At 39.4% G+C, this 16,739-nt stretch overlaps 1 protein-coding gene across 5 annotated transcripts in view; it reads right to left on the bottom strand.

Annotated features, from left to right (window-relative positions):
- SBF2 (SET binding factor 2) overlaps positions 1-16,739 on the bottom strand; it is a 2,295,537-nt gene that overhangs the window by 354,204 nt on the left and 1,924,594 nt on the right. For all 5 annotated transcript variants that reach the window (XM_078680952.1, XM_078680953.1, XM_078680956.1 and 2 more), the window contains 2 exons: positions 12,683-12,859; positions 6,162-6,263 (listed from right to left, as the gene is read on the bottom strand). In XM_078680952.1, the coding sequence (XP_078537078.1) occupies positions 6,162-6,263; positions 12,683-12,859 (279 nt within the window). The remainder of the gene's footprint in view (positions 1-6,161; positions 6,264-12,682; positions 12,860-16,739) is intronic.

Raw genomic sequence — 16,739 nt, 5'->3', positions numbered from 1 at the left:
CATACCACCGACACTCCTGAGTAATGTATACATATTTATATACATGTATTCATGTATATATTACACAGTGATGGTCTCCGGTGTGTGTATATATAGTTAGGTCAGAGTTTCCATAAGAAGAACATTTGTATTTTGCTAATAACGTAGGTACCATTAAAGAAACTGGTATGAAACATTTAAAAATAAATCACCACCTCAGCTCCTTTATGGAAAGTTTCACGCTGATCAGTCAAGCAAGAGCCAAAAAAAGGAAGGGAGGTGCCGAAGGGTTGATTTCCCATTTTAATTTACGTAGGAAATACTGATCTCTGATACAGAAGAAAATGGCTGAACGGTATTGCACTAAAACTGGCAGAAAGTTAAACGTTACTCATAAAACATGCTGTTTTGTGATTTGATGTAAATCCGTTCAGTCGTTTTTGAGAATTTATCATTGAAAGAAGGGCTCAGGTTGGGCTTGAAGTGATTAAAAAGCTAGATATCGAGTGAGTGTTTGTGTATAGATATGCTCTGATTTCCCAATTTAAAGGGGACTAGTTAAACTTGATTGGCTGGTGGCAAGATGAACAATATATTGTGGCAGCCATTGTAGGACTCAGGGACATGGTTCTTGAGTCCTGAAAATGAATTAAAAAAACATAAGGGGGCAGAGTTTGCACACCCCGCCCCCCAGGGGTATGTTGGACCCCCCTTGATTGGCTGGATACAACATTGATAACATGTTGTGGCAGCCATTACAGGACTTGGGTAAATGAAATAAATTGTTGTGAATGCTAGGTTTTAGGGTTCATACAAAAGGCCTATATAAAGGCTGATAACGGAGTTTAACCACAATATAAATTATTGTTGGTAGTGTTATATTCATTTTGGGAATATTGGTGAGTTCTCATGTGATTTTACCCTGCTGAAAAATGCTGACCCTCTGCTGGGATCTGATGAACTATGTTTGAGAGAAAACTATTTTCTACCAGGATGTTCTCATAGAGGTTATGGAGGGTGCTCCAGAAGCTAAAATGAGAGCACATTTCCTGTATGTTCAACCTATCTGCTCCAGGCATGTGAGAATAAAGTCTGATAATCTGAACACATGTGCTTCCAACATCAGCAGCAGCCTGTCAGTTGATTCCCCAATGTTCTACTGCAGCGTCTCACGTTGTTATAATGAACGACTAGAGTTATAACATCCTATATATTTGGCAAAAGTGTCACACATTTGAATACCATCTTAATGGAATCAAAGCTTTAAAAACTAAAGCATTTTCTTTAGAAATTAATGAAATCGGGGGGTTATGATAAGGGTTTATTTTGTCATAGAAATTACGAATACAGCTCCAGAAAGCTACAACGGAGGCATGTTTTCCGTGAGTTCTCAAATATCTTCCTCATGCGTGTCAGTAAAACATTTCTGACAAGTAGACTAAAACATTTACTTTCACCATCAGCAGCAGTCTGTCAGTTAACTTCTTAAGGATGAACTGCTGATTCACCACTGAGTTCTAATGAACAACTAGTGAGCTATCAGTCTATATTTATGACAAAAGTGTGGCACACCTAAACACCATCTAGATGGAATCAAAGCTGTAAAACAAAAAGGAATTATCCTCCGAGGACACTGTTATAAAACAAATAAAGTTTTTTTTTTATTGGAGAAATTATTTTCTATGAGCCGTTAAATATCTTCCTCATTCATTTCAGGAAAACATTCTGATATGCATAGTGAAACATGTACTTCCAACACCAGCAGCACTCTGTTATGTTATTCCAGTGTAATCAGCTGCAACTACCAATTAAAATGCTAATATTTTGTATTCAAGACAAAAGTGAGGTGCTCGGGCTGTAAGTTGTTGAGTAAATGGCCATTGATATGTTAATGCAGGCATGAAACTCAAGTTAAAAATGTGAGATGAGATATGGGTCTTTAGTCATTTGAGCCATAATGCATTTAAAAAAGGGCTAAAAATAATGAAAGAAAAAGATGACTGTATAAGAGCAGTGTTATAATTGAAAGTCCATTAGCCGAGGTGTATAATCTAAGGTTAGTTTGTTCAAGCTTAGTTACAGGGTACGTTTCAGGTAAGTAAGTAGAAGATGGTAAATAACAGATAGCCCCACCAAGAGCAGCCTCCCTGCTGCTCAGCCTGCATATTCTAACTGCCACTCAGCACATCACTAGGCACCCATGCATTTTATGACATCACCAAACATTCAGCATTCCAATCATCACCAACCACTCCAGCACTCATCCTGGCTGAGCAGTAGGGAAGACGTAGCTAAGGAAAAGTAATAGCAACAATTAAGTTAAAACACATCCCCCTTCCTTAGGGAAACTAAAAGCAGAAGTAATGCAAATAAACGGAAACATCAATAAATACATTAAATTCACATATGATAGACGGAATATTCCCAATGTATAAATTCATGTAAACGAAATGACAGAATATACCTGAGGCAAACGATAACTCCTAAAGCAATCAACACTTCCTGAATCAATTAAATACATTAATATTTACCCTATCCCCCTTCCTTAGGGAACACAAATATACAAGCATACTGAGACCATAGAAGACATGGCATAAAACACAACACACCCTGTATCTCTGAGCCAATATAAAGTTCAGGAAAACAAACCACGCAGTAATCAAATACGCACACCTGCAACTCAACACTCAGGTAGGTACATCCAACCCCACAACTCCGAACTAGAGTACTCACGACCCTGCACTAGGGTACTCACTACTCCATAACTCTATACTAGGGCACACACCACCCTACAACACTGTACTAGGGCATTCACCACCCCACAACTCTGTATTAGGGTACACACCACCCTACAACACTGTATTAGGGCACTCACCACCCTATAACTCTGTAATAGGGTACACACCACCGTACAAAACTGTACTGGGACACTCCCCACCCACAACTCTGTACTAAGGCAAAAGACCTTGCATCCCAAAACAAAATACATGACTGTACCACAAGCACACATAAATTAAGTACACGAGACAGGCGCAGCATAAAAACTAAACAACCCCATGATAGAGTACATGACTCTACAACCATTCAGAAACATTTACCACACACCATTAGAAAATAGTGGGTGTCCCCGGTGGGACTGAGGCATCGAGAGAAAAAAAGTGTATACTCAATGAGCGGCCACTGCTGCTCATTTATTTATTATTCACTGTTCCTTCAAGGAGGGCTCCATATTGCCCTGAGAGGGCTACTTATATATTGTTTGATTTTGGTTAAGTCCTTAGAAGGGGCAGGGGCACCACCAAACATTTCTTTAATGGGGTGGGGGCTACAGGGTGTTCTGCAGCCCAAGCAACATTAGGGGGAACAAAAGATAATACGTCTCCTGGGTCAGTGATACCATGACCCCCGGTCAAGCACCTCCAAAGCTGGACCTTTTGCTCTAAAGTTTAGAGTGCAGCACTCTATAGGGGCCGATACTACGGCTGCATTTTATGTGGCCAGAATGTGTATAACAAAACAATACAAGAGTCTCTTGTTGTTGTTATTATAATTGTTTTTTGGGCTAAAAAATAAAATAAATAAAAAATAATCAAGGACATATAAATAAAGATAAATAAACTACTTTTCTCTATTTATTTTCACATTTTTCAACCACATAATGGAATAATAAAAACTATGTACAAAGAGTCACTGATAAAAATATTTAATGCAGAGTTATTAAAATACTTGTGATCAATATTAATAAACTTTGCAATGTATGTATTATTGAAATATGTATCTGATTAACATTATTGGGGATTTTTAGAGAAAGATGATAGCTCTGTTTTAGATATAGGGGGCTGTGTGGAGAAGGGGACCGGGAGGGTTTTTTTTGCCACAGGGCCTCTCCATGCATTGCTAATTACTCCACATATTACATCACTCATGACATGCTCTATGACATAATTGATGACAAAACTATGCATGGCAGGGGTGCGAGTTATAGTTACCTTAGGGCACGAGTTACTTGAGATAACTATAAATGGTGAATTTCAGTGCTTTTGTTAATTTAAACCAGCATGTTTTAACTGACATTGTGACGTAACTATAACGTCCTTTCAACCTACATGTTTTTAAATGAAAAAATATACATATATATGTGTATATATAAGAGAGAGAGAGAGAGAGAGAGAGAGAGAGTGTGTGTGTTTTTTTTTCTATCATGAGACAGGCTGAATTTGATTACTTCAAATCTACATATTAGAATTTGAACAAATACCCACACCATGCAAGAATGAAAAGGATTAAAATGATCACGGTATGTGGGGTTACTAAACTACATAACAGAGGTAGTCTAAAACAGGTTTTGCCAACAAGCAGCTTGTGTGCTACTGGTAGGTCTCCAGTTACCTTGAAATAGTTCTTCTGTGTGCAGCCCAGCCTGCTAAATTAGAAGCGCTTGCTTATTGAGTTAGCATATTCAACAGAATGGCTGAATGCACAAGTACTGACTGCTACTTTGAATAACGTTAGTAAATTAGCAGGACACAAGAGTGAATTATGTAAAATATGTTTCTGTGAAGGACAACATTGTATCAAGATTGTATCGTTTGTTGGTAGCTTATGAGGGCCGGTATGTGATTTAGTTGATACAAAACTTTTTGGCAGTGTCTTGATATTATTGAACTTGTGGTTTTGTACTTGAGAGTGCTGTGGTTTTCTACTTACTGGAGAGGCAGATTCCTGCAAAAGTTTAAACTGAATTTAGAAGAGCTATCAGTCCCCCTGTCCACTTATGGTATGTTAGGGTCTTCCAACGAACATATCTGTCAAATGTCTATTTGACTCATTCAATATTGAAAATGTTTTCTTTTGTAGGGAATGTCTTCTTCTTAAGATCCCAAAGAAACACGTTTCATCGTTATTTGGACTGTTTGTTGAGCCCTGTAGCATAAGTAATCCAAACTGAATTATCAGCTGCAGGTCTCCACAACGGGAGAGTCAGTGTGGAAGTTAAACAGGATCCAAGATGTGCCACTCCTGGTCTATTTGTTTTTCAAGCGTGTATATAGTGTTCCTACTTCTAAACATGGCACTGAAGTCCAACAATTTAGCTAATGTTCAACACTGGCAGAAGGAGAAGACTAATGTAGAGCCACAATACAGAAAATAAATACCGAAAGTAAAGACAACATTTAAAGAAGGTTCTCAAAGGTGTGGGTCCCCAGATCACCAAAAGACAATCTTTCAAGTTGTCTAAATGGACAAGTATGTGATGAGTTAGCATGAACACAGGTTACTTTACTTATTCTTTCTGCAAAGGATGACCCTCTATGCTCAGTATCAAATTTCAGAGGAGACCTTCAGTGCAAGTCAAAATTTTCTGAGGATGCTCTGCCATCCCTCGTGATAGGGTGCTTCTGCATATTTGTTTGTCTAATATCAACCGTGACAAGCTGTATCTAAATGAGACTGCCAAATATCATCTAGATTTCATACTTGAAGATCAATACTTTACAAGCTTGAACGAATCTTGGACACTTCAAGCATCAGAACAATAAACATCTGTTATTCAGCGCAAAGATACCCAAGGATGAATGTGCGCTTTACAAATACACATGTTATGTTATGGAATAGTAAACAGGAGTGCATACAAAATTCCACAATATAATTGTGAGGAAATGAATATAGGTAGACAAGTCTTACACCAAAATCCTAGATCTTTTATGGAAGGCAAGCCTAGCGGCATCATATGGAACTCACGGAAGAGGGAACAAACACTTTTATGACTAAGATCCCCACCATGATGTGTCTGGGAGGGTTTACAGATGGCCTTGTGCAGAATCCTACTTGCATCTGACATACCCAACAGGATTGTTGAATGTTTTATTACCCTCCACATCATTTTTTTCTCTATTTTATTATCAACAAAATAATTATAAACTGTACAAGAGAAAGCAGCTCAAATTTACCTTTAATTAATCTACAATGCGTAATGCACCTGTCTAAAACATACATGTCAGTAGACAAACAGAGGATATACGACTGGGGAAGCGCAAGCTGCTTAAGATTGTCTAGTGTTTTCAAAGAAGTAATTTAACATTGATACTTAATACAGACTTAAACAATACCTTGATTTACGACCTCTGCCTTTTTCCACAACAGAAAAAAGTGCATTTGAAATTAACTTTCAAGCAGTTTACCTGAGTGGTGATATCCCAGCCATCTTCCAACGAAACCATGACAGAGGAACCACACTCCAGAAGTTCAGACACAATCACAGACAACTGCATTATCCTATGAATCTGTTTAATACAAAGAGTGGCAGGGTTAACAAAATAATGCTTACGTGCCTAGAAAAGCCAAGTACATTATTTAATATCAGAATGATATCTTAAAAAAACACAGAGTAAATATAAATAAACTACATAACAGAGGTAGTTTACAACAGGGAGGGACTGAGTGTGTTGTTTTCCGTCAAGAGACTGACTGCATGGATTACTTCAAATCTACATATTAGAATTTGAACAAAGACCCACACCATAAGAGAATGAAAAGTATTAAAATGATCACCACGGTTTGAGGGGGTTAATAAACTACATAACGGAGGTAGTCTAAAACAGGATTTGCCAACAAGTAACTTGTGATCTACTGGTAGGTCTCCAGTGACCTTCAAGTAGTTCTCCCACGTGCAGTCAAGCCTACTAAATTAGAAGCTTTTCAAAAGCGGGTATTCAACAGAAAAATGTGTGCATTTTAACTACTCATGAGTCAGACCTGATGTTTGGAAAAAAGTGGTTGAATTTCTAAAATATAATCAAGGTTGATATTTGAGTGATCAATTGTGTGGTATTGGGGAGACTTTTAACCTTGGTGCCAGGGGCATTACAGCTATGGCTATTATCTATTACCCATGTGGAGGCAATCCAAAATGTTAAAGCCTTTTTTTCCTCATAACTGCTGGCAACCCTGCCAGATTCACTGAAGTGATCACTGCTAGTTATCTTGCATATGGTGGCCACTGATCCAATTTTGCCTGATATGGTCACTTTTACAACATTAATAATATTAATCTGGATGATTGTCATTGAACAGAAGTAGCTCTTATTATAGAGAAGGTTAGAGACCACGGGTCTAAAATCTGTGCTTTGTCGCTGTGTAGAGAATCTCTTACTTTTCCACTCACACTAGAAATTACTTACTCAGTAATTCTAGTTCTCCAGACAAGTTTGTCTCTGAAGATTCAATCTACCAGACTAATATTTCCCATTCAGAATGTTTTCAAACTATACCTAGCAGTATTATGAGGAAAACATGGTGATGCACTACTACTCCGATGCAAAGTATGCACTACGAAACCATCAATTCTGGCCCTGCCTCTGTTTTTGACATTTTAGTTCAGACATGGAAAGGTTAGATCTTTGGACACCAATTATTTTATGCATCAATCCCAGGAACAAGCTAACATTATATGCCAAATGATTATTTAAAGATAAAGTCTAGAGGAATTAATATAAATGTTTTAAATGAGGGTGGGCTAGCATCTGAAAACATATTTGGCACCTACCACTTTACTAAAATGAAACCTACTTTAAAGGTATTTTGCAAATCCTGCCTGCAGCGACAGATGTCTCAAGATTATCCTTTGGTACGTCAGCCAATTTTTTGACACCTGCATTTTATTAGGGCTGGTGTTGCCCTAATAAAATGCATTTCTTCATTCTCATAGGAGACACCATAACACACAGTGGTTTATGGGTTGGATCCAAGGGGAGCACTCTTTCCTAACTTTAATATTGAAAGGATTTGGGCACTTTTTGCTCTCAATTCTGGGACACACATGGATTTCTTAGCAGTCCGACCAAAAAAATGTACTTCCAGAATAACCTATGCCATTTTTGTTGCAAACGGTTTACAAGGCACCTTTTATGGAGGGGAACAAAGAGCTGTAAAACTTTATATAAATGGATCCGGTTGCCAAATAGGTTTAGGAATTTGTTCACACAATGAACACTGGAACTTATTAAAATGCTGCCATTTCTGAGTGTGTTTAGGAAGGCAACACTGAGTTGAGTGTCGGTGGATAAATAAAGAGCACATTATGAGAGTAACCCTTCTTTGTTTTGTTGAGATACTTCAAAGGATGCTAGAATATTAAAAAGCTGGCATCAAGGATAGGGATGAATTGCCTGAATCTTATTCTATCCTATATATGTAACCACATGCCCAGCGCCTTGATGCCCCTGGGCTAAGTCCGCGCTTTAAATATTTTATATACATTCATTCATTCATGCCCGTGCACAAGCTCTCACAGAAAAAGAATTTGTAAGAAATTGGGTTATAAGTTGAGAGGGGTGAGAGACCCACTCAAATAAGAAATATAATCCTTGTCAGTGAACCACAGAAGTCACTAAATATACCTGTGCTTAACCCTCTGGTATCTTGGTACAAAAGCAGGTAGGCAATGTGGAAAATGTTTATGTAGGACTCAAACAGTAATAAAGTGAAAACATAACACCAGAAAAATCCAATTTAGAAAAATTGTGTAAAGTTTAATCAATAAAATGACAAAGAAATGACAAAAACCCAATAGGCTGAGCCAGAGTTATGAATTTTTAAAGTTTTAAAGTGAAAATAGCACCAATAAGCGTGCAGCATCTATCAAGGTTATGTGGTTGGACGAGAAAACTCTAACACCAGCCAAGCGAACAGGACTTGGAGAAGCACCTCTCTGGGATCAGGACTCGCTCTAGCAGAGGCCACAGGTCAACTGGGCAGTTGCAGGGCAGGCCTCTGAAACTTTGTTATGTCTCTGTAGCTCAAACAGGAGGTCAGACAACCGACCCTTGGAGCAACGTCTGGGGTCTTGGGCTCAAGGCAAGCAGGTGCAGTCTTCCTTCAGGCTCGAGATAGCACAGCAGTCCTCCTCCTGACTCCCCACAGGTTCAGGGATGCTCTGAAGGTGCCCTTTTTATACCCAGTGCCAGCCTGTGTGTAGTGGTCGCTCCCTTTGCCTAACTCTAAATTGGTAATGGTCAGTTCTTCCCTCTTTCCTGGGTCTGGCTCCAATCTGATTAGGGTAACAAAGGGCAGGCAGGTCAAGGTCTGAGATGCATTTGCCAGCAGGGCATATATCTTCAATGTCAGGAAGGGGGATTGGACAGCCTCACGCTACATTTTAAAGTTCTGTACAACCCCCAGGTTATCCTAAACAGGAGAGAAACACCCTTCCCCGCACTCAAAGCCCTTTGGTGAACTGTCTGAGAGGGATACACATCACACCACAGAAGAGCCATTAACCGTAATGTTACCCTGGAAACTGACAGAAAGGCACATTTGATTTAGTAGGCAGGGCAGGAAAACATCACTTTTCTAAAAGAGGCACTTTCAAAATAGCATGTTAAATATGACTTTACTGTAAAAGATTTTAAATTATAATCACATGTGTGGAAGAAGTATTTATCTAGCTGTTCCCAAACTGACGTTATTAATTATTAGAACATTGGAATGTTGGGAGCTCCATTGAAAACAATGGAGTGCTCCGGGCTTATCATGGCTGGTATAAGCCCAGAGCTCCAACATTCCAATGTTTCTTTGTTCACAGCTCTGGCTGTGAACAAAGGCTTCAAGGAGCCTGAGGGGATTTCAATCCCCTCGTGCTCCCTGAGGCTTTGTTTTATTTGTTAGAACATTCTGCCCTCTAGTGGAAGAATGTTCTAAAAGCCTTATAGCCCTTCGTAGCAGGGCTATACCGGCAATTAAAGTCACATTGCTTTGTTAAAGTCCCTCGCCTACGGCTCGGGCCTTTAACGCTGCAGCGGGCCATTGATAGCCACAAGGCTATATTATATGTAATAAAGTAACTAAGTGTTAGTCTGTGGGAGAGATAGCCTACCTGTAAAGAAAAACGACTTTTGGGATTTTTCATTGACGGCACATGTAAAACCAGAAAAATACATGTCCCGCTTTTAAAATACTATGCACCGTGCCCTATTAGCTGTTAGGACCTACAAATTGATCTTTGTAAATAAGTATGAATGTAAAGTCTTAAATGTTAAACCTGCTATCCTTTTTCAAAGGCGACATCAAACTACGTAACTAAACTTAACAAGCTATAATGCTGCTGTCCCAGTTCACTAATACATTTAACTTCGCTTTTTCCCATTTATAATCCGATACCTCTTAAATGTGAATGTAAAGACTCAATTTTAAACCTGTTAAATTTTTACGTACAACATGGAATCATGAAACTACCTACATCCAGTCAAATTTTATTGCAATGGTTTTAAGTAACTTAGCAATTATTTAATAACCTTACACTAAATTAAACCTATGAGCTGTTAAGGCCCACCTTAGGGTGGACGTATAAGTATTAAAAAAGGAACGTTTAAGCTTGGCAAAGGATTTATTTTCCGAGTTCGAAGTGGCAGTTTAAAACTGAACTACAGGCTGCAGTGGCAGGCCCAAAACATGATTTACAGTACTTTAGTAGGTGGCACAATGAGTGCTTAAGCCCATTAGTGGCATTTAACTAACAAGTTCTGGGTACATGTAGTACCATATACTAGGAACTTATAAGTTAATGAAATGGACCAATAAGGTGTATATCAATTTTTAACATGTTTAGAAGGGAGAGTACAAGCACTTTACCACTGGATAGCAGAAGTAAAGTGTGAAGAGTCCTAAAAGCAAACAAAAATGTATTTAGTTAAGGAGGGCAATCCTGCAGAAAGGGCGAGGTCCAACAGAAATTATCCAAAAGTACCAGCTGCACAGACAAATCTGCCTCCAATGGCTCAAATAAAGCTGGGAGGAAATTACAATCCTGTAAATATTCACATTCTAAAAGATTTGCCACAACTTGGCAATATGGGAGTAGGAGATATTCTCTCCTTATCTGCCAAAAACGAAGAAACAATGTCCGTAAATGGAGGTTAAAGATTGCCACACATGACAGAAAACCTGAAATTAATAGCCAATACATGCTCAAAAACCTCTTCAAATTCTACAGGAAAAAAAGTGGAATTGGATGTTTTTCCAAAAATTGTAGTAGGAAGAGGGAATAGAAAAGTAACAAAAGAAAGTTGTGTCACAGTAGTTTGTTTTCTATTTCTTCTGTGACATTATCAGGAAGCAGAAACAAGGGATAGAGCATGAGAAAAGAAAACAGTCAAAAAGAACAGATAAACGTGTGCAAAGATGAGAAGTAACTAGACGTTCTGTTAGAGGCAGAGGTAAAATGGCAAAATAAAAAGGGGGCAATGGTCCAAGAATTTCCCTTACGAAATAATTCAAATGATAACTCAATTTTGGGCATTCATAGGATTACCTAATCAACCATGACCAAGCTTTTCAACTGATCCCAGCAAGAACCTAGCACCTGGATACCCTCGCGGGTGATTAGTCGCACTCATACAAATACCGACTGATTGATTGACAATGCCTGATAAACAGTAGTTCTATCCAAAAAGTGTATTAGGGGAGTTTGGTGCGCTTGTTTTTTTGTGGAATTTATAAGAAACTTAAAAGAAATGGAGATATCAGAAAATATGTATGGGGTTTCATGTGACTACATGACCATAATGTGAAATTACCAAGATAAAGAAATAAAAAAAATCAAAACAGTGGGCAAACTAAACTGTACACGTTTATAGGTCTCTCTTCAATCAAAGGGAAGAAACAGTGGAGTGCCTATTGTTAGGCGAACGAGACAAGCACAGAACTATGAAATGTCCAAACTTCTAAAACAGATGGACGGACATCAGTCATTGAGAGGCACTGATTACTTTATATAATGTGAACCATAGAGGGAGCATGATAATACAGAATCTTACTTCTGCCAAATAAGAAAAAACAAACTGCTTTAAAAGAAATATGAAATTTCTAATCTTGAATTTTTGTAGACAGACTGTTGAACACAGTGAAAGTATACAATGAAATGTCAGCTGGAAAGGACAACGTGTAATCTTACCTAGTGGGCTTTTTACAGTAATTGTAAAATCTACATGTATAATTAGGCTGAAAGAATGCAGGAGTCCTCATCTTTAATCACCAAAGTTCACTAGCCTTCCTACTATGGCATTGATTGTGCACACATAACAAGACTAAGCGGTGACCAGGAATTTGGCAAAATATATTTTCAGTATATGATCCATGGTGAGGAAGAATGAAAAAGAAGTAATGTGAACAAAAAATAGAGGGCCTTCTCATGTTATTAGGATCGTTTTAGATGATACAGTAAAATGTAGTCACATATCCCAGTACACAAAAGGAAAAGGACTGAAGAGACAATTTAGGCAATCAGTAGTGCCTGTGCATCTTAAAACTAATGACCGGGATTCAGTTTTAGTAGAACATCTAGTTTAGTGCACGTTTACCAACAATGCCTTTCACTCTCCAAATCTGCACAATGTCCTTCATATCATGAAAAGTCAATACAAATATTTTTTTTTCATTCATGCATGCTCTTTGACATCATTTATTAAATCCTTAGAAGTCACTGATGTGTCCCAAAAATATCAATTAAATGCCCCAACAAGTCACGAACTCTTTATCGCAATGCAATCCATACTAGAGCACCACATTAAACTAGCACTTGCAGTACTTTACCTTTTAAAAAGTACCTGCATTTATATCAGCAGACGGTCTTGTACACTAAACATATCTATATAAGCATAACGTTAAGGACACAACCATATCACATGCTTCAAACCATGTCACTTACCTGCAGGAACCACTCCGATTCCCCAAGTGCTTTGAGGAATGTTATTTCAGAATCAGCGGAAACTGAACTAGGAACGCAGGCTCTCATCAGCTTTTTAAAACTTGCTTTAACCTGCCGGATATCACTGAACTCAACAGGAACAAATTCACAGTTTAATACGAAGTCAAGCTTGAAGCCCTATGAGGAAAGAAGACAAAAGAATTCGTTTAGATAAAAAGTATAACAATACATTCAGGAATTGCATCAATAAGAATTCGTTTGCTCATTTATGCTTTAGAAATTCATTTAAATGAGCTTTCGATAGATACCGCAAACAAATAAGTTCCAAAAATGTTAGTGGAGAAGAAAACATGGGGGCATTACTTTCGATTATTAAGATGTATCATAACTGCACAGACACAACATTATTTTACATGATACAACGTGTTTTTGTGTATTTCTAACATCATATGTCTTTCTAACTATCAACAGAGACAAATGTAGAGAGAGAACCCAATATGTCTAGGAACCTGAGAATTGCTATCAAACGTAGGGAGCCCTGGATAGTTCCCTGATAGGTGAAGCATTGAACTTGCAGAATACATTTCTCATTTCTCAAGGATCAGTGTAAATGTTGGACATTAGAATTTGGGGTCAGATGCTCCTGAGGCTGTGCAAGAGTCACAAGCAGCAGGAAAAGTGCGTCTAGCATGACCATCACTAAACTGTGATGCATTGTCTCCTGCCGTTTTGGACAGTGACACATTTGGTTCAATTTAATAACATTTTACACTCACAAGTCTTCCAAACAAATGTCTACGTTTCAATTACAATAAGACCGTTTTTGTCTTGCTTTACAAGTAAATACATGGAAACTACACCCTGAAATATTACTGTCCTGATGTTGATCCTGCGAACGCATGCCACTGAGGTTAAAACATCAATTTATTTTTAAACTCTGAACTTTCCATATACCACCCTCTAAGAAGGAAATCCAATAGGAAATTGATTACCTTTAAACCAGGTACTGGCTGTTTGAAACATTGGCAGCCACTGTTTTACCACTGAACTGATCCGTCACCTGTTCACTTTTGTAGCACCCTCCTTTGGAGTAAGGGCCATATGTATCAAGCCAAATTGAGTTCGCGAATGCAATTTGGTCGAATGGTATGCATCAAGGAAATCTGCTTGAAAAATAAGGAATCGCAAAATATGCGATTCCTTATCTTGCGACTGCATTTAAGGAATCGCAAATTTTGCGATTCCTTAGAAGCAGATAAAAATAGCAAATTGGCCTTAAGGAATCGCAAATTACCACCAACTTCTAGTTGTAGCCTTTAGGGCATGTATGTGCGCCACATGTGCACCAATGCAGATTTCAGGGGTGCAACAGGGTGTCCTTTGGACACCCCTGCACCCTTGAAAATATTCTCAATTTGCTATTAGCAAATTGCGAATCGCACATTTCCCCTTCATTCCTATGGGCCTCATGGCCCAAAGAAATGAATGAGAAATTTTTCCTAAATTGCGATTAGCAATTTGCTAATCGCAATTAAGGAATTTTAAGAAATCGCAAAAAAAAGCGCATTTCTACATACATACCATTTTGCGATTTCTAAATAGCAATTCCTTAAAAATCGCTATTTAGGAATCGCAAAACGGAATGTTGATACACATGGCCCTAAGTTTTTAACTGCTTAATCAGTGTTCCTATTGTTCGTTAGAATACATGCATCCACTTCATTTTGTGATGCCTGTGTTTTTCACGGTTGAAATTAGAAACTAATTAATTTTCCTCGGTTACAGTTCAGGTACATCCAAATAATTGAGGGGGTTTAAAAAAATCCCCCAAAGAACCATTGCATTCTCTGATGTTTCTTACTACCAAGCATGGGCGTTGTGAAACCTCCCCCCCCCCCCATTCACCCGCCCCCCTCCGCTTTAGCAGCTACAGCGGGGTGGCGCTCTTTATTGGCCTCTTATGTTTGCAACTTGGCAGATAAAAGCTAAACATTAACGCAATAAAGCAAAAAAAGATGAATTGATAGAAACGAGAAAGTAGGATGAATAGATAAAATGATGAGTGGCAAAAGGACATTTGAATGAGTGGGTGAGAGGATTCACGCACAGATGATGGATGTAAGGAATGGCCAGTGAATGGATGGAATGGATCACAGATTGAATGATAGATAATAAAAATGAATGGATGACAGAATGCAAAGTGAAATAGTGGATATAAGCCAGTGGGTGAAAGGATGAATGGATAGATGGCTGGATGGAAGAGACAAGGGAGCTCTTTTAGATTGAAATCAATATGTGTACTAGGGACTCAGATACCAAAATTTTCTCAATACAGAGACATTACATGATGAAATGAAATGTCCATACTTACGGATGGGTAAATTACAAAGCCATGCTTTCTGCACCAACTGTAGAAAAGCTACAGCTTGCTCTATGTCCTTACTCACCACATATGTGCATTTTCAAAAGTAGTTTATGGTATATGGTTTCCGCCCTGCCCTTGTACTTCACAACTATTCAAAGCATTTTATGCTAGCTATTGAACTGGTGGTAGGGCCAAGGCCCAAGTCACGCATGGCTGAGTGTGTCCAGGAAGGTTTTTGGCTTCTTACCAATTGAGTTATTTGGCCATGTAGATGGTTGCCAGTGACATGGTCAAATTGGATGCAGTCAAATGAACTCATTATGTGATTCTGATTATCCAGCGGCACCAACAACACAGGTGTTAATGTACAAAAGAAATTATGATCAAGGGATTTTTACTGGCTCCATGCTAATCATAAAGGGCCTTTATGATACCATGATAGCTAATATGTGTCCATTAGGGCAGAAGTAAAACTTTGCCCTATTTGCCCATTGTGGTGGAATATGCGGGGCACATTCATGGAAATAGTCTGTTTATATTTTGTGAGTAATGCATGGATTCCTCCACTCATGATGGACCGCGCATGACATGCTATTGCCCATTGGAGTGGAATACTGAGCATGAATTAGAAGGCACTGTAGCCATATTTGGCTCAGTAAAATCAATATTGGACTGCTACTTTTTGCCTTTTGACCATCGCTCTTAAGCAGATGTACTTGAATGTATGAAGGAGGGAAGTTACAAACATAAGTTTGTTTGTTTATGTTCATGATGTACGAGTTACTTACCTTCGGTAACGATGTATCTGGTAGAGACGTTGTCTAGCCGCAGATTCCTTAACTTAGAATATCCCCAGGCGTCAGACTGGATTCGGAATTTTTTTGCAGCAGCACCTCTGCGCGCCGGGGGGATGGCGCCAAATTATCCCACCCTGACGTTGTCCACGTACGTGACGTCAGAGAGGTCATATAAGTCCCTCCACGTGGGTTGACGTCAGTTTCATTCTTTTCCTCGTACAACGCGGATCCGGATGATGTCGTCTACGAACGTGACGTCAACAAGGTCATATAAGTCCCTCCCAGCGTGCTGACGTCAGTTTCCTTCTTTTCTGCGTGCAACGCAGATCCGGAGTCAGTGGTTCCTCCGGCCTGTTTTCAGGCCCCCTTTTCAACGCTTCGCGTAAGTAACAGTGTGCGATGTCTTCGGGCTTTAAAACTTGTAATCCTTGTTTGCGGCAGATGTCCGCGACCGACCCGCATCTTCTTTGTATGTGGTCTCTGGGTGAGCACCATGACTCCACGGACTGCGAAGCCTGCCAACGCCTGAAGCCGAAGTCTGGGCGGGAGCACCGTATGAAGCTTCTCTCAGCACGGCTGTCTCGGTCGGAGTCGTCTCCCCTCCCCGGCCTCTTCATCAATGGGAGGTCCCTCTACAGTGCAGTTCCGTCGTCGATCGTCCTCTGGGGTCTGGGTCCGTCGTTCGCCTATTGGTAAGTCGAGGCGCTTGTCGCTAAGGTCTTCGAACTCCCCTTCTTCTGTTGTTAGGGGCCCTGGTTCCAGGAACATTCCAGATGTGCGCTCCAGACAGTCGCCCACCCCCTATCCGCCCTTCCCAGGTATGGGGGCGACTCGGGCCCAGATGGAGGCATATGCCAGGGCTCTTCATGCCTCCCTTGGGTCCTCTCCCATTCCT

The sequence above is a fragment of the Lissotriton helveticus genome, chromosome 3_1 (assembly GCF_964261635.1).
Source record: "Lissotriton helveticus chromosome 3_1, aLisHel1.1, whole genome shotgun sequence".
In the NCBI taxonomy this organism is placed as follows: Eukaryota; Metazoa; Chordata; class Amphibia; order Caudata; family Salamandridae; genus Lissotriton; species Lissotriton helveticus.
This window is presented reverse-complemented; position numbering and strand designations above follow the sequence as displayed.